This window comes from Dasypus novemcinctus, chromosome 10 (genome assembly GCF_030445035.2).
Source record: "Dasypus novemcinctus isolate mDasNov1 chromosome 10, mDasNov1.1.hap2, whole genome shotgun sequence".
Taxonomy (NCBI): Eukaryota; Metazoa; Chordata; class Mammalia; order Cingulata; family Dasypodidae; genus Dasypus; species Dasypus novemcinctus.
The window spans coordinates 123,924,308-123,945,030 of NC_080682.1; the positions used below are offsets into that span (position 1 = coordinate 123,924,308).

The 20,723-nt window shown below is 39.4% G+C and overlaps 1 protein-coding gene across 1 annotated transcript; it reads left to right on the forward strand.

Moving 5' to 3' along the window:
* The first annotated feature begins 8,746 nt into the window (after positions 1 to 8,746).
* LOC101446924 (tripartite motif-containing protein 43-like) lies at positions 8,747 to 14,646 on the forward strand. Its single transcript, XM_058306361.1, is given in 7 exon segments — positions 8,747 to 9,157; positions 9,841 to 9,936; positions 11,572 to 11,713; positions 11,716 to 11,801; positions 12,439 to 12,461; positions 12,989 to 13,092; positions 14,153 to 14,646. Coding segments are annotated over 7 exon segments (1,356 nt in total).
* Positions 14,647 to 20,723: the final 6,077 nt, after the last annotated feature.

Genomic DNA, 20,723 nt, shown 5'->3' on the forward strand with positions numbered 1-20,723 from the left:
AGATTCCTGGTGCTGTTCATAAGAACACAAGCAGACACAGAAGAACACACAGTGAATGGACAGAGAGAGCAGACAACTGGGGGTGGGAGGTGGGGAAGGGGAGAGAAAAGAAACTTAAAAAATAATAAATAATAAAATAAAAATTTTTAAAAAGATAACATCCTTATTTAAACATTTTTGGACATCAACTTTCAAGTCCTGAAATTTCTGAACAGTTAAATTCAAGCTCCTAGCCTTTGGAGAAATGACGTATGAAAATAATCCCATTTCTCCCTCAGGAAATCAAAATTTACCATTTGGTTCTGACCATCAGAACACCTTCATATTTTGAAATGATGAAAACTCAAGCTACATTGATATTCAGCAACTATTTATTAATTTTCCTTAAAAAACACATGGCATAAACACTGAACTTTCTACTCTACACTAGAGAGAATGGACAAATGCAGCTGATGGGGTCAAAGCTGATTTGCCTCTATTTCTGACATCTCTCTCTAGTCTTCTAGGCCATTTCTTAGTAGGCTTTACTTGCTAGTTCCTTATATTGTGAACACTTTTCAATCTAATCTGCAAAGCTGAAGGTTTTATAGGGTTAAATAACAGAACTTTTACAGTCAGGATTTTACAAATGATTCAATTTTTTTTTTTTAAAGATTTATTTATTTATTTAATCCCCCCCCTCCCCTGGTTGTCTGTTCTCGGTGTCTATTTGCTGCGTCTTGTTTCTTTGTCCGCTTCTGTTGTCGTCAGCGGCAGGGGAAGTGTGGGTGGCGCCATTCCTGGGCAGGCTGCTCTTTCTTTTCACACTGGGCGGCTTTCCTCACGGGCGCACTCCTTGCGCGTGGGGCTCCCCCACGCGGGGGACACCCTTGCGTGGCATGGCACTCCTTGCGCGCATCAGCACTGCGCATGGCCAGCTCCACACGGGTCAAGGAGGCCCGGGGTTTGAACCGCGGACCTCCCATGTGGTAGACGGACGCCCTAACCACTGGGCCAAAGTCCGTTTCCCGATATTTTGATCTGTATAAAACTATTATGTGCATAGAAAATATTGCACACATTTTAGGTGTGTCATAGATTTAATCATTGCCTAACTGGAAAATCAAATATAAGACCTAACAATCTAGCAATACATAAGATTATGTAATAAATAGTCACATAACACTGTACAAACCAATATGTGAAAATACCCTAGTCACAGATAACTTAAATATTGATATGTAACAAAATTGGGGAAGCTACTTACTCTCCTGGACAAGACCCAGGATGGATGACAGGTAAATTTAAAGTTTTATAAGGGAAAGGTGACAGGAAATTCTTTACTCAAAATTCTATACATGCTAGTGTCTACTATGAATTGTCTCACCTGCGGTAGGTCTGGAAGATCTGTTGAAATCAGAGCATATAGTACCTCTTAAAGCAGGCAGAAATAATTCTCAGATATTCAAAGCCAAAAAAGCCGTCTCCCCTGGAGAAGTCTTCTCTTGGACATGTGTGCTATATATGTGATTAGACTGACTAGGACCATGCTCACTATGGAGATTGGCTACTCTCTTCCAAAAGATGTGGAAATGATTGATTTGATTACACAGGAAGGAGTGAAGATGGATGATTAGATTAACAAAATACAATAAACTACACCTGGGGATTAACAGTCCGACGGTTTTGAGGAATGGGGGTCCAAAAAATTTTCCCAATAGAACTGCTAAAAATAATTAATTCTAAAGTTTTATTTCATTACAATTTTTATCTACCTTCAATAATTTGAATATTCTTATAGCTTTTGTTCTTAATCTGACTTTTAAATTCATAATTATTAAGTCTTTAGCTAGTATTTACATGCCTTTAGATCAGTTGGCTAGTCTACATCCATCTAAAATCATCCTGTTCTTTCATCCCAATCTTGCAGCTTACTCATGTAGTTCATATATGATTGAGGCATCTTCACAGACCCCGTCACCTTGGACTGTGGCCACAGCTTTTCCAGACCCTGTCTCTGCCTCTGCTGGGAGGACACGGAAGCTCCAATCTGCTGTCCTGAGTGCAGGCAAACATCAGAGAAGACAGACTTCAAAACCAGCAGTGCGCTGTAGAAGCTGTTTTCCTCACCAGAAGGGCCACACCTTGCCGAGAGCAAAGCTCTGCGGTGCAGATCTGTGGGGCCCGCGAGGAGGCAGAGGAGCTCTTCTGGAGGTTGACAAGCACCTGCTCTGCACCCTGCTCTGAGTCCCCAGAGCACGCAGGTCACAGCCACAGACCAGTGGAACGGGCTGCTGGGGAATACAGGGTACATGATGCTTATGAAGCAAATGAAAATCCTTAAGATCCTGAAGAAAGAGGAGCATTATGATCACAGCATTCATGAGAATAAAGTTGATGGACATGACATATTTCAATGTAAATCCAGCACATAAGTGTACTGTTATTGATAAATTTTATTAACTCATTTTTTAAAAGATTTATTTATTTATTTCTCCCCACTCCCTCGTTGTTTACATTTGCTCTGTCTGTTTTGTTGTGTGCTGGTCTTTTTTTTCTTTAGGAGACACCAGAAGTGAACTTAGGTCTCCCATTTGGGAGGGAGGTGCCTAAATCACTTGAGCCATCTTTACTCCCTGCTTTGTTGGGTCTCTCCTTATGTTTTCCTCCTTGTGTCTCTTGTTGCATCACCTTGTTGCATCAGCTCATCTTGCCTGCCAGTCACATCAGCTCACTGTCTTGCTCTTCTTCTTTAGGAGGCACTGGGAACTGAACCTGGGACCTCCCATGAGGTAGGTGGGAGCTCAATCGCTTGAGCCACATCTGCTTCCCTATTGACCAGTTTTGACACTGTAATCATAGTGGGTTGAGCTTTCTCCAGGGAAGTTTACTTAGAAACATTGGACAAATGTGTGGAATTGCTTCATTGTTGAGCATATGGCACCAGGATCCCTGGCTTCTGAGGCAAGGTGGACACACTCATAACTAGGCTACACAAATGTCTGCGTGTTAATTTCTCAGGACATGGACCATATTATCTCCAGGTTCCCTTCAGGGTCTCTGTTATAAATTTCTGTCACTTCTCATATCCAAAATATAAGAATACATTTATGTTTAATGTGGCAATATGTGACCACTCCATTCCAACTCAAGGTTAAAATTGTTCTTTCAACTACTGCCTTTTCCTATAGGTAAGTGGATGAAATTTACATGAACATCTTCTCTGTCACTAAAACTCATAGTTCTCTTGCAAAAGCAACTTTTAAAGCAATGGCACTTTATGAAAAATGACTCAGGAGGTACAAAAGAAATTTAAATTAAAAAACTAGCAATTCCACGGATTTGAGGTGAAAATGGAATAGTTTTGTTTTTTTTGAATGGTGGCATAATGCTGAGTAGGTTTCGTGGCTAAATTCATGTCACCAGTTAAAGGATAATGATCTCTCCCCAGGAAACAGGAGCAGTTTAAATTGGTGTAACAGTAATTCCAAGCTTACAGTTTATCATAACCTAATGCAACAAAAGCTGTGCAAGGGGTCACCAGGATCTGGCAGGTACCCTAGACCAACTTTGAAGGTTTGGGAAAAACTTCTCATGCACTGAGTACAAAGTCACAGGGCACTGAGTTTGGCTGTGAAGGAGAGGGAGAAATCAAGTGGTAGCTTTTTTTATTAAATGTATTTTAATATTTATTTGAATGAGCTAGAACCTCATGAGAAATGGAAGAAGGCCTATCTGAGGGAGGAAATAATTGATGGAGGAAACACCCTGAAGAAGCCTGACAGGGAGGGATGCTGTGGCCACTTGGAGGGCTTGGTTTACAGGGGGGTAGACTTGAGCATAGAGAAAGGATGAACAGAAAGGACTAGCAACTATTCAAGACCCTCTGCAGCTGTGGGACAGAAAGTTTATACAGATCTTGTCTGATGACACCAAGGACTCAGATGTTTGAAGACTGTCAGGAATTAAATTACATATATATGAGGCCACAAATCATAAAACATAAAGGAAAGAAAATGTATACATATAAAAACAGAAATTCATGGAGACCAGCAAAGATGGTAGAGAAGTATAAATCCACAAACATTTTAAAAAAATAAAGAATAAAGTAGACAGCCTAATCAAGAAGAAAGGGGCCTGGCAGGGGTGGAGGCATGGGTAGCCTGCAGTGCAGATCAGAGCACTGCCTGGGTGCACGGGTGGGCCACGGAGCTGTGGTCCTTTCTTTGCCTCCCTCCAGACCCAGTGAAAATGGCCCACTTTGCTCTGAACATAATCCAATGTGGAGGAACAAGACTTAACAGGAAGAAAATATTTCAAGGACAAGGAGTAGACGAGCCTCTTTCAGAAAGAGGTTTAAACAAGCAGCTACTATTGACGTATTTCCTTAAATGTCAAGTTTACTCATATTTTCTCCAGTGATATCATAAAGAAGAAGCAGACCATGCTTGGGATTTTGGAGAAAAGCTAATTTTGCCATAATATGACAATAAAGTATGATTGGAGACTTGTAAAAAGGAATACAGGGTTGCAGAAGCAAGGTGCTGAGTGAGCTGAGGCCATTGGTAAAAATAGCCAGGGCAGAAAGCCGTCACCCCACCTGGAGGAGAGACGCTGGGCCAGGCAAAAACATCTGGGAAGGACCTTTTTTGACAACTGATCTGAAAGAAATAGGTAAAAACTCTCTGGAAACTCCTTTTTATTTATTTTTTAATTAATTAATTAATTTTTTAAAAACATGAGATTGCATAAAAGTTTCATAAAAAATACAGGGGATTCCATATGCCCCACTCCCTCCCCCTCCTGTACTTTCCCACATCAACAACAACCTTCATTAGTGTGGTGCATTTGTTACAATCGATGAACACATTTTGGAGCATTGCCACTAACTGTGGTTTATAGTTTACATTGTCATTTATACTCTGTCCCACGCAATTTTGTAAGTTCTGACAAGATATATAATGGCCTGTATCTGTCATTGAACATCATTTAGGACAATTCTGCTGTCCCCAAAATGCCCCCCATACTACACCTATTTTTTGCTCTCCCTCCCCTCAGAGTCTGTTGTGGCCACTGCCTTTATATCAATGATAAGAGTTCTTCCATTGTTAGAATAACAGTAAGTCTATAGTAGAATAATAGTAAATTTACTTTAGTCCATTTTTCATTCCCTAATCCTGAGGATTCTGCGAAGGCTGATGCTCACTGTGTGTCTACTTGAGAGGGGGCTTAGATTCCATGGGGCAGATGGATGGGACTATCTTGCTTGCAGTTGCAGACTCTCTCTGTTCCTTGGATGGTTATTGTCCATCATCATCTCCTTGTTAGTTGTTCTGGGTGAGTCCAACAAACTGGAGATTAGGTGTTACAACTCTGCTAAGGTTCAGGGCCCAACATGGACAGCCCAAAGATTTTAGTCTCCTGGACATACAGCTATCAACTCTAGTACTAACTATAGGATTTTAGTCTCCTGGACATACACCTCTCAACTCTAGTACTAACTATAGTTTCAAATAGAAAGGGCAGAAGAGCCATGTATAGGGAAACTGCAAATGAGCCCAAATCTGTCAAATCTGGGGAGCATAAAATTGAGGTAGTGCCACTGACAGGGTGCCAAATTCCTGAGCTGTCTGCCCTGCCTGTAGTGTCTGAATGTCTCTAGAGCCCTCAGGAGTCCCACTATTTGAGACAATATCTACTGTGCCAGTCAATAAGATCCTGCTGAGATGTGCATAAGTGTAACCTCTGGAATGACCTCCTGACTCACTTTGAAATCTCTTAGCCATAAAAATTCATTTGTATTTACCATTTCCCCCTTATGGTCAAAGTGTTTTTCCAGGTGCATTGCTTATTGACACTTGGTAATAATCCCTTGTTGCCAGGGAGGCTCATACCTGGGAGTCATGTCTGGAAATTTCTTTAGCAGAATATTTCCTTTAGTAAAAAAAACCTTGCATGTGAATTTAATTCAAATAGCAGTCCTCCAGGATTAGACAAAAATGTCTTTGTTGTGTCTAGAGCTTATATGAGAAACCTGTTTGATTATTTTCTGACCAACCTTAACTGTTCCCTAGCAGCAAATTTAAGCAAATTTGAGATTGATTCAGTTGGTCCCAAAATGGGGATTAGCCTCTTTATCATAAACTTGGGGGAAGGAAAAGAAGTTAAACCATCAATTCAGTGTGTTTGTATGAACCTACAGGAACATTTACACTGAGTGACCCATATCCACTAAGTTTAAATCTACAGCAAAATCTAACAATTTCCAATCTCCGAGGGAGTGCCTTGGCTTTATTTATTTCTGTCCTCTGCTGGGGCTGATTTGAAAATGGTTAAAAAATAAAACTTTTATTATAGCAGTTTATAATTTTGAATGGAATTGTAGCCACATAAAACACTAATGGAAAACCTTTTAGAAATGACTTGAATACAGTTGGCCTTTTCCAGAGTAGTTTTTCCACCCTGTTCAGTTTCATCTCCAGATTATAAATGGTGAAAGAAACACACTTATAAAATGGGGGATTAATAATCTTGTTACTGTTTCTTTCCTTTTTCCTATATTGGTATTTTTCTTTACTCTCTGAAAATCAATCCTACTGTATTGGCTCTTGGTAAGAAATTGTATGCTTTTCACAATCTCAACCAGTATTTAGGATAAGGAATGGTTTATTCTATAATTCCCACTGCATACTTATAGTGACAATATTTTATATAAAATGTTCTGTCCTTTAAATGGAAAATTATTACTGTCATATGCTTATATGCCTATACATATATATATGTATAGGAATCAACAGGTGGAAATATTTTGTAGAAATAAAAAGAGAAATAATACATAAAATACAACACATCCAACGTAACATAGTTTACTGAAAATAAAAATAAAACAAAACAATTCCAAATTTTCCATGACATGTGCTAAAATCATTTATGATGAATCATCTTTTAAACATTTTTTAAGTTAAAAATAAATGTCCTCATTCAAAAACAATTAGATATAAATTCAGGATTTAGGCCTTGCATTGGTTAAAAATCAGTGGCTCTTGATGAGATGATGGTGATGCAGGTTTGTTGATGGAGATTAGCAAAGGTGTTCACTCAATCTTATCCACTGTTTTGAAGAAACCTAATCATCTCTACGAACAATTCCTTAAACTCATAAAACCTAACCACTTGAAAGAAATGGGTGTGGTCTTGAGAATCAATTAAAGGGCACCCAAGCAGCCAGGCTCATTCTTCTCCAGAACACACAGAGTGCACGTGGACTCCACAGGCTAGGAGCCCTCTGAAAGCTCCTCCCACCACTTGTGAGGACCCGCCCCCATCGACCCCATAGAATAACTTCTACAGCAACCACTGGTGAATCCATTCCCATAGTCCTTAGGTGAGTACATTCACAATGTGCAGGGGACGAACTCCTGTTGCTTCCCCAAATGCAAACAAGTAAAAATGGCATGACTTTAATTTACCCATCAGCAAACTGAGGTTGTGACTACGAAGTGATATCACTTGCCTAGTTAGTAAAAATGACTCCATTCCTTCTTATTCATGATTTAAACTCTTTTGTAATCTTTTCTTGCTATATATATTTGGAATTCACATGGTGACTAATTTTTGTACTAAAATTTTATGTATTCCTTGGTTGTTCATGTGGATTGGAAAATACAGAATGTAGTTGCCAAGTAGCTTGTAATTTGTACCTGGTATAGATCCTAAAATGGGTTAACAGTATTTTATTCTCCATTTTTAAATGTTGTCTATTCGGTTCTACAAGCAGCACACACATGTATATGTAGGACAGAGAATATTCTGCACCATACAAGGAGATAGTGCATTGACTTGAAAAATATTTTTAGAGTGCTTAGTTACATCCTTGGAAATATTAGTTTTTCAGCTTAAATCTTAAAATAGCCAAGAAATGATTTGGCCTGCAGAAAGTGTTACTGGTGATCATGCAGAAATATGATCTTTACCATGTACTGTGTAAATCAGGACACGAAAATTAATCTTGAAAAACGTGACTTGTTTTCTGATGCTGATTATTATTGCATGGCAATTACATCTTTATACAATGTAAAGAGATGTTTGATAATATTTTCACAGGACTTGGAAGATATAGGTATTCTGTCGAGGGAAAGCACAAAGTGTATTTTAATCCTTGCTAATTTTTTTTTTTTAGTTGCCAGGGTGGGAGATTGAACCCAGGGACCTCATATGAGGAAAGCTGGTATGCAAACACTGAGCTACATCTGCTCCCATTGTTAATTATTATGTATTCAGAAATTGCTTTTGGGTAAGGGGTTCTGTTTGAGACAACAAAGGGCAGCAAAGAGATCATAAAAAAAAATAATTATCGATGAGAAAATAACTTTCTCCAATGCTCTTTTATAAACCAATCACTGGCAAGTAGCGTAACGATTGATTTTCAGACTGAACAAGACCAAGCCTTTGAACCATGTATGGGATCAAATTCCTCAATTCCAAAACATTTTTGAAAGTAAATACCACCTCAACCAAGCTAGAGTGCTTTTAAGGAGGACAAACGAGAATTGAATAGAAACGTGTTGGACATATAACCAACAAAGTTTCCTATACAGCTTGTAAGCTCTCTGTGTCTCATTCTTCCCATTTGCATCATATGCAAGATAAATGCTCTCTTGCTCTAGACACAAGTGCATTATTGAGTCTCAATCTAAATAAAATTTTGCTTCAACTTTTGCCTCACCAAAGCAGAATAATAAACTTCTGATTTTCTTACCCCAGAAAAATGGACCCAGTCCTGTCCCAAGCCTTCCAGCAGGAGCTCACCTGCTCCATCTGCCTGAGCTTGCTGGCAGATCCTGTCACAACAGGCTGTGGGCACAGCTTTTGCAGACCCTGTCTCCACCTTTCCTGGGAGGAAGCTGAAACTCCCACCAAATGCCCCACCTGTAGGGAAATCTCTCAGCAGACAGACTTCAAAACCAATATTGTGTTGAAGAATCTGGTGTCCCATGTTAGACACTCAAGTCTCTGCCAGTCTCTGAGCTCTAAAGAACACATGTGTGGGACACACAGGAAGACTAAGAAGATCTGCTGTGACGAGAACAAGCACCTGCTGTGTCTGCTCTGCTCCAAGGCTCAGGAGCACGAGACTCACAGACACTCTTCCATAGAGTCGGCCGCAGAGGATTTCAGGGTAAGTGATGCCTTAAAGAGCGTTTTGAGAGGTGGGGACACTAGTGCCAAGAGTTTAAGGAAATGGGGATCATGACGGGTGATTAATCTGGTCTTTACAGCGGCCCTGGTATGTGCCAGGCACACTTCTAGGAACCAAAGATAAACCTATGAATAAAATGCGCATCTTGGGGCTCCATTCCAATGGGATGGTGATTAAATTGGTGTTATTATTATGACAATTATGTAATTATGTAATATAATTCTTATATATATAATTCTTAGGTGCTGTAAACCCATCCATTGCAGGAAGAGTTCCTGGTGACCAAACTACAAGTGCAAAGGAGGCTTTTAAATTGGGAATATATTTAGCAAAATTGGATAAAGAAGTCAAATAATAGCATATTAGAGGGGATGAGACTAGCATTTATAGATCGAAAATCTGAAAAGAGATGCTTATCTAAAGAGTAGCCATGTTACATTATATCCTCATAGAACAATCACTTAGACATAGAAATACATTAAATTTTGTAATGCTATGGTATGAAATTTCCCAGAATTGGAAGTTATGGAGGGTAAGCAGGGAAATATTGTCATCCTTACATTACTTATGGTTCATTTATTTCATTCTTTGTCCCTCTCTATCAGGGACTGAAACCTGTAAAATTTGCTTCTCTGGTCCTCAAATTGATAGTTCTTTTACAGGAGAAGCTCTCAAAGCAGATGAGAAATTTGTGAGAAGAGATGCATGAAATTCAAAGAAATGTAAATGAAGAAGACAGAGTAACTGATGTGTGGATGGTAAGTATGAGACTGTGTATCTGTAAAACCACTTTGCGACTGGAAACGTATACCAAGAGTACTTGTGCTGAATCACCATGTTCCATGACATTCTGTTAATGATTGACCAATAGGGAAAGTACCCATGTTTTCAATAAAGGGTAGCATGCCTCCTGGATAGTATTTCTAGATCCTAATATGTAAGCCACTAGAAAAAGGGCCATCAGTACAATATGCCACAGGTGCTAACATGTATAATAGACACATACAAGGATTTGGAAAAGTTCAGTCATCATTGCTCAGGAGGTCAGGCAGTTTCCCAGGGCCAAAATCAATTTGAGTTCTGAATGACACGTATGAATAATACCTGGGTAATTCAGGAAGAGATTTCTGTGTCATCTGAATTCCAGAAATTGTAGCGCTTATGACTGGGATCTGTAGCTAATTCAAAGTTCCCATGGAAAGAAAATGAGGCGTGAAGGGCAATGAAAGTATAGTGGTGAAACATGAAAGTATGGTATCTAGAAAATAATATTGGCTCAAGTCAGTCAAAAAGAGAATATGTTGCAAAGTTGAGTTAAGGGGGCAAAGTGGAAATTGAGAAGAGAGGAACATATCAATATTGAGCGGGGATAGGCAAGGGAATTCATAGACACAAGAAGGGGAGAAAAATGACTCTGAGGATAGAAATTAGTTTGAGGGCCTGAGCTTAGGAACTTGCCTGACAGTTTCTAATGCTGAGAGTAATATGCAACATTTCTGCTGAGTGTATATGGTCAGGCTGTAGGGTAAGGAAGTTTAAAACAAGAGGCAAATATTGAAAAAGAGGTCAGAAGATTGCATAGAATGATTTAATATCACCCATAAATTTCAATTGACTTTTTCAGTCTTTGGGATACAGAAGAACACAAAACAAAGCATTAACTTTCAAAGACATTTTCTCATACATTTTAGGAGTTAAAAAAATGCATGAAGCCACTGCTAAGAAGATGGGTTCAGTTGTTCGTGTAGCAGAAAATAAATGAAGGAAGGTTTTCTAGTTTGCTAAGGAGCAGACTTGCAGATAGAGTGAAATAGATCCATTTTTAATAATGGAAATTTATTAAGTTAAAACTCTACAGTTTCCAGGCTGAGAGAAACGTCCAAATAAAGGCATCATCAGGTGATTGCTTTCTCCAAAAACACCAGCTGCTTGAAAAGCTAGAGTCCTCTGTCACGTGGCAAGGGTCATGGCAACATCTGCTGGGCTCTTCCTTCTTTTCTTGGGTTTGACATTTTCGGATTCTTGCTTCCAAAGCTTTCTCTCTCCCTACTTCTGAATTTCATTCTCTTCTAAAGGACTCCCTGAAGCAGATTAAGATCTCCCCTGGGCCACTCCTTAACTGAAGAACCTAATCAAAGTTCCTCCTTATATAAGTTTACACCCCCAGAAAATGATAAGCTTTAAGTACATGATTTTCCGGAGAACATACAACTTTAAACCATCACAGGAGAAAATGGAGGAATACGTGGTTTCTGAGAAGTGGAAGGATGTGGATTTGGGGTGTCTGTAGCTGCTTGGTAGAAGTCATGATTCAAAGAGAAATAGATGAGCTTTAAGTGGCGGATATGAAAGTCACCTTGGGTATGTGACCTAGGAAAGCCACGTCCTTGTAGGATTATGTGTGTCTGCGGAGACTGATTATCAAAGCTGTGTATCAGAAGTTGCATCCAGATCTCCATGAGGAAGAGAAACAGCATTTAGAGAAACTGACACAGGAAGGCAAAAACATTTCTCAGCAACCCAAGGAAAGTAAAGTCACATAGTTGAAAAGGGGAAAGAACTAAGAGAAATGTATGAAGAACTGATAACAATGTCCCAAAAACCAGATGTGGAGATGCTCCAGGTAAAAACAAAGGACATGTCTGAAATATATATTAGTTAAAATCCCATGTGTGATCACCAATAGTTATTTGCTACCATATACCTATTTATTCATGTGGAGGTTAATGCCCAACTGGAAAAGACAGATATGAATGGCAGCTCCTCTCCTAGCCATGAGCAACAGAGCTTTATGGAATTTGAGAGTGGCTTCCCTAGGGAACATTCTCATCTAAAAGGCTTATCTACCTGCTTCTCTGAAAATCAGAAGGAACAACTCATACATGAGATTCCATTTTTGTCTCCAGTTGGATAACAAGGAGGAATCTGAGAAAAGGTAACCTTTTAGTTCTTCCTTTTAAAAGACCTAGATTTGAACCACCGTCAGGGATCAGCTGGAGTAAACATTTTGCAGACAGCACTGCATGGTCACCATGGTTAACCCCCAGTGCCATCTCTCTTTTCTGTCACCTTTGGGGTTCAGAATTTATCAAGAATTTTGATTCTATCAATTTGTTGGTGCAGACATAATCTTTCCTCATGAGATTTACGATAAGGGTGGAAGGTGGTGGTTGGAACTTTTCAAACATTCTTAAAGTCAAAGAATGGATGGCAGAATGGCACTCTCATCTGAAGATCTCACTTTCTTTTTCTCTTTACAGGATTTTGGAGATATACTGTCAAGGTTAGTTTGCCCTTCAGTGAAACCTGGGGTACAATGTGGACTTTGAAGATATCAAGCTGTTTCTACCAAATCAAAGACATAATTCATTAGATTATATTAAATTGTTTATATATTCATGGGTTCGTGGTTTAGTGAATATGACTTTCAGTCCTCCTTTATCAGAAGTTATCATTGTTTTAATTTTTTCTTCTGTGTCTAAAGAAGGTATCTAGTCACAACTTGCTATAAGACAGCTACCTATCGTCTTAGATGTGAAGATCAAAAGCATATTGAGATACACGGATGAGTTTCACTCAGGCAATAAGTGAAAAAGTCGTGTACCTCTGAGAAGCAAGGGGTACAAGTCGGCAGAACAAATAAGGAATATTACTTGAGAATAGTGCAACACCATCCCATGATTGTTGAGGCAAAATACAGTATCAGATAAGGGGCCAAGAATAATTTTCAGTTGAAGGCTTATCTCTTTTCTTGCATATTTTGATGGAAGCTTTGTCACCATAGAGATTACCTGCATCTTCCCCCTGCAGGAGTGAGTCAGTGCAGCTGCACATGCCCCAGCGTGTGCCCCCAGAGCTCAGTGCAGGGCCCATCACTGGACTGATGGACATGCTCAGATTGGACCGAAGTGAGTGTCAGCCCATAGCTGGGACGACGGTGTCCTTCATAATGATTTCTCATGGCAGCATCTCACTTCTGATTAACCTTTAAAATAGCAGAGGAGAGAAATCCTATTTGCACTGTGATAATATGGGGAAAAAAACCTAAATAGAAGATGGGGTCAGAGAAAAGTGATCAATAATTTTGTCAATGAGAAAAAAGAATGACTCCGAAAAAAGGCTCCTTGAGTTCTAGAACCACTCTCAGATACAATATTGTTTTTCCAGTAAGTCATACTGAACTCTATTTTAATTAATTTCAAATTAAATGGACTTAATATGGTGATAGGGTTAGTGCCCTTTTTTAATGAATATTTTCCTTTAAGTTTCTTAATTATTGAGTTTGTCACAATATACATTTATTTTATAAAATCAGAAAATATGCCATGAGAAAGGGTAAAAGAACTAAATGCAGAACAACCACAGTAAGACAGTTGGTGGTTGATGCGACCATATACAGAGCTCCAGGGTAGACCTAACCCTGGAGATGGGACAAGCAGGCAGAGGACGATTAGTCCTTAGATGGAACCAGCCATACAAAGCAGGAAATTCTGAGTAGGTAACGTCATCTAAGAAGACATATTTAGAATATCCTAGTAGAAATTTTCTGGATTTACTGGACTATCACAAAATTTCTGGCCACATCATCACCCTTTGTTTAGGTCTAAGGTGTTTTTTCCCTGAAATGGGGCAGTAGTTACATTGCTAAGGACTTGCCAGGCAAGCACAGGTCTCCAGGCTTTTCTGTACCATGAAATGTAATCAGTAAGAACTTGGCAATATATTCCTCCTCTTTATAATCCTGAGATTTTAGGAATGTTTTTTATTGTGGTTGGGTATTTGTTTCTTCTCTATTTAAACAGGTAGCCCTTGAATCTCGTGTTGTCAGGCCAAAACTGCTGTTGACCTCTTGGCCTATTTTTTTTTTTTTTTGGTTTTTTTTTTTCCTAGTGAAACTCCTTGCAGACCCTCTCACCTCATAGACATGTTTAAATTGATTGATTATAACTAAAATGTTCTTTTTTCTTTCTTCAGTGAACATTACCTTCAATAATGAAACAACCTATCGCAATATCACGCTGTTTGACAATGCGAGAAGTTGGAGATTTGGGCATGACCATCGGTATGCAGCTCTTAAATCTAAGAGATCTAAATATTTGGCTGCATGGGGAACCCAGGCCCTCATCTTGGGCAAACATTACTGGGAGCTGGATGTGGACGACTCTGGGGACTGGGCTCTAGGAGTCTGTAGGGATTTCTGGATAGGGAGGCCTGACACACTGGTTGAATCTGAAGATATGTTTCTTCTTTTATGTATGAAGGAGCATAATCATTACAGTCTTTATACCATGGCCCCATTGATCTGTCAGTATATACAGAAACCTCAGGGCCGGGTTGGTGTGTTTCTTGATTGTGAGAGTGGAAGTATAAGCTTTTTGAATGTTGCCAATAGTTCCCTCATCTGGCGCTACCCTGATTACTCCTTCAATTTCCCTATCAGGCCTTTCATTTACACTGGCTGTGTATGATCATAGATAAGTCAAGAACCTGAATTTATGCCTAAGAAATCCATACCTGAGGAGTCCTTTTTGAACTGAAGCAAATCAGTACTGACTTTATTTTCCTTTATGCTAAGTTCGTTCTACTTTATTGTAATATCTCATTATTGTTATTACAAGTGAATATTGTTCAAAATGCAATTGTTTTGGTTTCATTTTCTTTAATTTAAAAGTTTTTCTTGTGGTCTGTTAACAAGAATATTTGCTATAGTTCACCTGCTTTGGAGCTTGCTGAAATTACAAGAACATAGGGTTTGTGATTCTGTTTTAGGAGCTTAATTCAGGAACAAAGTATTCACATGGCAAACAGACCCAGTTATCTACAATGTAATGTCAGAATAAATTATAATTTTCTCTCCTCTTGACCTAGTAAAATCATCCTGATAAATTCTCCATAGCATTAAAACAACTCTTTTTCGGGGAAATGTCTTTTGACACTTAAAACAAGTATATGCCTTTATAATCCTATATTCGTCCTTACCTTTTGTAACAGTTTAATATATAAGATGTAAGTCAAGGGTCTTTTGTTTTCAGTACTGTATTCTTAGCAGATAACACAATGTCTATGACACATTTGTCACTTAACAAATATTTGATGTATGAAAAAGTTAATAAAAAATGAGATTGTGAAATTTTTTTCAATAGATGGATATAGGACATGTTAAATTTCACCAAAAATGTAGAAAAGTCTATAAGCTAAAATGTAAACCATAATGTAAACCATAATGTAACTAAAAATTTAGATTGTACAGTCTAAAATATAAACCAAAATGGAACCTTGTTTGATAGCTATGTTTCAATATCTGTACATTAGCTGCAACAAACATGTAAAAAGATCATTGCTGGGGAAGCGGGAAAAGGGTTTGATGTTGGATATATGGGAGTCTCCTATATTGTAACTGTGACTTTACTGTGATCTAAAAGTTTTTTGAAGACAAAATTAAAATTAGAAAAAAAAAAGGGATGTAGACACTGAGGAAGAAATGAAAGAAATTGCCTTGCCACTGTATATACAGGGCAACACCTATTAAAGTGATGAAAGGCAAAATGTCAAAAACAAAGTTTTATGGTATTTTTCATTTCTTAATAACCCAATTTATTTTTGTTTTACTTTATTTTTTCTAAATTAGCATGTATTCTATTTCTATTCTTTAAACCTATCCTTACTATTTCATTTTCCTATTAATTGAATTTTGCAATGTATTAGGCTTCATTTTTGAAGAAATTTTGGACCACAGAGGGGTTCAACTATGGCAGGGGAGGAATGCTGCTGTGGGGTGTTATTGATGGGGGACACGTGGTTGGGAGGAAGTGCTCTAGAACATGTATATAGGGTATATAAAAATGTTTGGATACTGGTTGGGTATTTTCATGGTAGTTACAGTTATAAATGACAACTGAGGGAGTGCCGAGATCCTAGCCAGGGGAGCTCATTCAGATTCCCCAATGGAACAGCAACAATCCGCCAAGTGCTAGGGCAAAGACCAGTGAAGAAGGATGGTCCAACGATAGGCCCTTGATGCTGATGGCTATGTTTATGAGCCTATGTGCCTGAAATTTCAATTAGGCCTAGAGCTGCAGGGTAACTAAGAGTTACCTCCTGAGAGCCTCCATGTTGCTCAAATGTGGCCACTCCCTTAAAACAACTCATCATGTAAATGCATTACCTTCCTCCCAGTGTGGGATGTGACTCCCAGGGATGAGCCTCTCTGGCACTGAGGGATTACTACAATCACTAACCAGTGATGCAAATAGAAAAAAAACTTGAATAAAAGGGGAAGTGGTAAAGACAAATGACATTATATGGCTAAGAGTCTTCAAAAAAGAGTTGGGAGGTCATCAGAGGGATCAGACTTATGCACACCTCAGCAGGATCCCAGAGACAGCCAAAGTAGATACAACCCCAGGTATTGGAGCTCCTGAGGGCTATGGAGACACATAGATTCTACAGACATGTCAGATGGCTCTGAGTTCAGGGCCTTGTCAGTGGGCCCTACTTTGGAAGTTGTGTTCCTGAGTGTGATGGAGCTGGTGTGACCTTTCTACACATGCCTCTTCTGTCACTTTTTCTGAAACTGTGGTTGGTGCTGGGGTTAGTATATACCCAGGAGACTTCAATCTCTGGACTGGCCATGTACCAATTGGGCTCTGATCCTCAGCAGAGCTGCAACTCCTACTCTCTGGTTCATTGAACTTACCCAGTTCAGCTAACAGGGATGTGAAGACGGTGAACCACCACACCAGGGAAACAAGAGTGCCCACAACTCAAAACAGGAGAATCACATCCATCAATCATGTGGTATCTAAGCCCCCTCTTGATATAGAGGTGGAGTGGACATCACCATCCCAGGTCCATAGGATGGAGGAATAAAATATGGATTAGAGTGGACTTATAGTATCCTACTAAAGAACTATCATGACTAGTAATGGAAGAAACTGTAGCATTGATCGGGAGAAAGTGGCCATGGTAGTTGCTGAGGGAAGGGAAAGTGAAGAAAAGATGTAAATGTGGGGGCATTTTCAGGACTTGGAGTTGACCTCAATGATATTGCAGGGACAGATGCTGGACATTATATATCCTGCCATAACCCACTGAATGTACTGGGGGAGAGTGTAAACTACAATGTAAACTATAATCCGTGAAGTGCAACAGTGCTCCAAAATGTATTCACCAAATGAAAAGAATGTGCAACAATGATGAAAAAGGTTGTTGATGTGGGAGGAGTGGAGGTGGGGTGGGGTGTGGGGTATGTGGGGGTCTCTTGTATTTTTTAATGTCACATTTTTTGTGATCTATATACCTTCAAAAATACAATAAAAAATGCTTGCTCTTCATATTCCCTACTATTGTGCTCAACAATATACAAAATCATTAACCAAATTGTATTTTTGAAAGTGAAAGAGAGAGGATATTAGTTCTGAAAAACAGGTGGGTTCAAATATTTCTGGTTAATCATTGGTATTCATGAATTGTAAATACTATAAACCATTGAAAAAGCCATAAATTATTAGATGAACCAACGGGATATGATATGCTGAGGATAACATGGGATTTTAAAGTGGTGCAGTGATGTGAATGGGGTGGATATTGCTGGAGTGTGAGTGGATTTAGGGGAATGGGTTGGGCTATTCATGGAGCTGATGGAGGGCTGGAGGAAGGAACAGGTGAACTCTGGGGAGGTAGAGGACTATGGTTGAGAATACAATTGTGGGAGTGTTCTTTTTGGAACTATGGCAGGGGAGGTTCACCCCTGCAGGATATCAGTAGTGGGGAGATGTATGAGGAAGGGCAGGCCTGGGGCATGTCTCTATGAAATATGAGTGTGTTCATGTGGTCATGGGTTGTTATCTCAGAGGGTGGAGACCTACATTATAACCAACAAAATATTAAATTCCCTTTCTGGGGAGTCCTATGTTCTCTAATAGTGACAAGAGTATATAGAGTACATAGGCAATGCCTAACAAAAGAAGACAGACCAATACACCAAGTCCTTGATTTTAATGCTTGTGCTTATGAACTTTATTCCTGTGAAACTGAAACTTACCCTAAAAACCTCCTTGTTAATCAAAGGTGGACTTTCTCTCAGGCAAATTCAGCAAATAAACTCATTACCTTCCCTCCCCTCCCCCTATGTGGAACATGACTCCCAGGGATAAGCCTCCCTGGCACTGAGAGATTAACATCAAGTGCCAACTAGCAAAACATTTGGAAAAAGACCTTGAACAAAACTGGGATTAAATATAAAAGTGTTTTTATAGCTAAAGATTTCAAAGTGAGTCTGGAAATCATTCCAGAGGTTATGATTTTGCACATCTCAGCAGATCTCACGAACTGCCACAGTAAACAAAGCCTCAAAAAGGGGTGTACCTGAAGCCTCTAGAGACATTTGTATACTGTAAGCAAGACACACAACCATATGAAATCAACACCCTGTCAGTGGACCTTACCTTGGAATGTATGTTAACCTATTTCCCCAGAGTAATAGACTCTTTATAATTTTCCTACCCATGATTTTTCTAACCCTTCTATTTGAACCTATAATTAGCACTATACCCGTTAAATGTCGGTCCCAGAGACTTACATTTCTGGTCTGTTCATATGCCAGTTAAGCCCTGAATCTCAGTAGAGTTGCTGCCAACACCTACACTCCAGTTCCTCAGAATCACATGGTGCTTACCAGAGGTTCTGAGAGGAGGGGGAGCAAAAAAATAAAAAATAGGTTGAACATAGGGCTTTTTTTAGGGCATTCAGTTTGTTCTGTATGATATTGCAATGATTGGTATAGGTCATTATACATTTTGTCAAATCCTATAAAATTGTACAGTGCAAAGTGTAAACCATAATATAACCTGTGGACCATGGTTAATAGCAATGTTTCAATATTTATTTATAAATTGTTTCAAAGGTACCACACTAATGTAAGATGTTATTAATATGTGAAAAGTTGAAAGGGGAGGGGCTGGGGTATATGGGAGTCCCCTATATTTTCAATGTAACTTTTCTGTAGACTAAAGCTTCTTTGAAATAAGGCTATAGCACTGGAGGGTGCATAAGAGTTACCTCCTGAGAGCCTCAGTGTTGCTCAAATGTGGCCAGTCTTAAAGCCAAACTCAGAATGTAAATGTATTGCCTTCCCCCCAGCAAGGGACATGACTCCCAGAGATGAGCCTCCCTGGTGCTGAGGGATTACTACCAAGTACCAGCTGTTGATGTAACTAGAAAATAAAGAAAAGGGTCAACTCAGACCAGCAGAATATCTCAGCCTACATATAATATCAGGAGTTAAAAATGCTTTTTGACCTGAATAAAAAGGGGACATGGAAAGGACAAATGAGTTTATATGGCTATGAGTCTCCAAAAAAGAGCCAGGAGGTTATCAGAGGGGTTGCCCTTATGCACACCTCAGCAGAGTCCCAGAGACAGATAAAGTAGGTACAACCCCAGGTATTGGTTCTTCTGAGGGTTACAGAGACCCACTGTTTCTATGGTCATGGCAGATGGAGTTCAGTGCCATGTCAGTTGGCCCTACTTTGGAATTTGTGCTTCTGTGTGATGGAGTTGGACTTAGATGTGATCTTTGTTCACAACCCTCTCCTGTTACTTTTATCGGACCTGTGGTTGGTGCTAGGGTTTAGTGTATACTCAGGGAACCTGAATCTCTGGACTGTCCATGTGATAGCCAGGCCCTGAGCCTCAACAAACTTGCAACTCCTACACTCTGCTTTATTTGACTTACCCCACTCAGCTAACATGGAGGTGAAGAAGGTCAACCACCACACCAGTTAGCCAAGAGTGCCTACAACTGAAAGAAGGAGGATTGCATCCATCATCCATGTGGAATATAAGCTCCCTCTTGATATAGATGTGGAGTGGACACAACCATTCCAGGGTCCACAGGAGGAGGAATGGATTACAGTGGACTTACTGATATTCTATTCTGGAACTATTGTGATTAGTAATCAAAGAAAATGTAGCATTGATGTGGAGAAGGTGGCCAGGGTAGCTGCTGAGGGTTGGGAATGGGAAGAAGAGATGTGATGTGGGGGCCTTTTCAGGACTTGGAGTTGTCCAGGCTGGTACTGCAGGGACAGTTCCCAGACATTGTATGTCCTCCCATGGCCCACTAGGTGGACTGGGGGAGAGTGTAAAGTATAATGTGGACCATTGAACATGAGGTGCAGTGGTGCTCAGAGATGTATTCACCAAGTGCAATGAATGTACCATGATGATGGAAGAGGTTGTTGATATGGGAGGAGAGGGTTGAGGGAGGTGGGGGGTATATGGGAACCAATATTTTTTAATGTAACTTTAAAAAATAAATAAAGACAAAAAAAGTAAGAAAAAAAAGAAGTGATAGTTGAAAAATAAAATAATAAAATAAAGCTAAAAAAATAAAAAGAAATTCCAGCAGCCACCAGAAGCTGTAAGAGGGAGGAAAGGAATGATCCTCTGAAGCCTATCGAAGGAGAACAGCCCTACTGATGCCTTGATTTTAGCATAGTTCTACTGATTTCAGACTTCTGGCCTCCAGACTGTGAAAGAATAC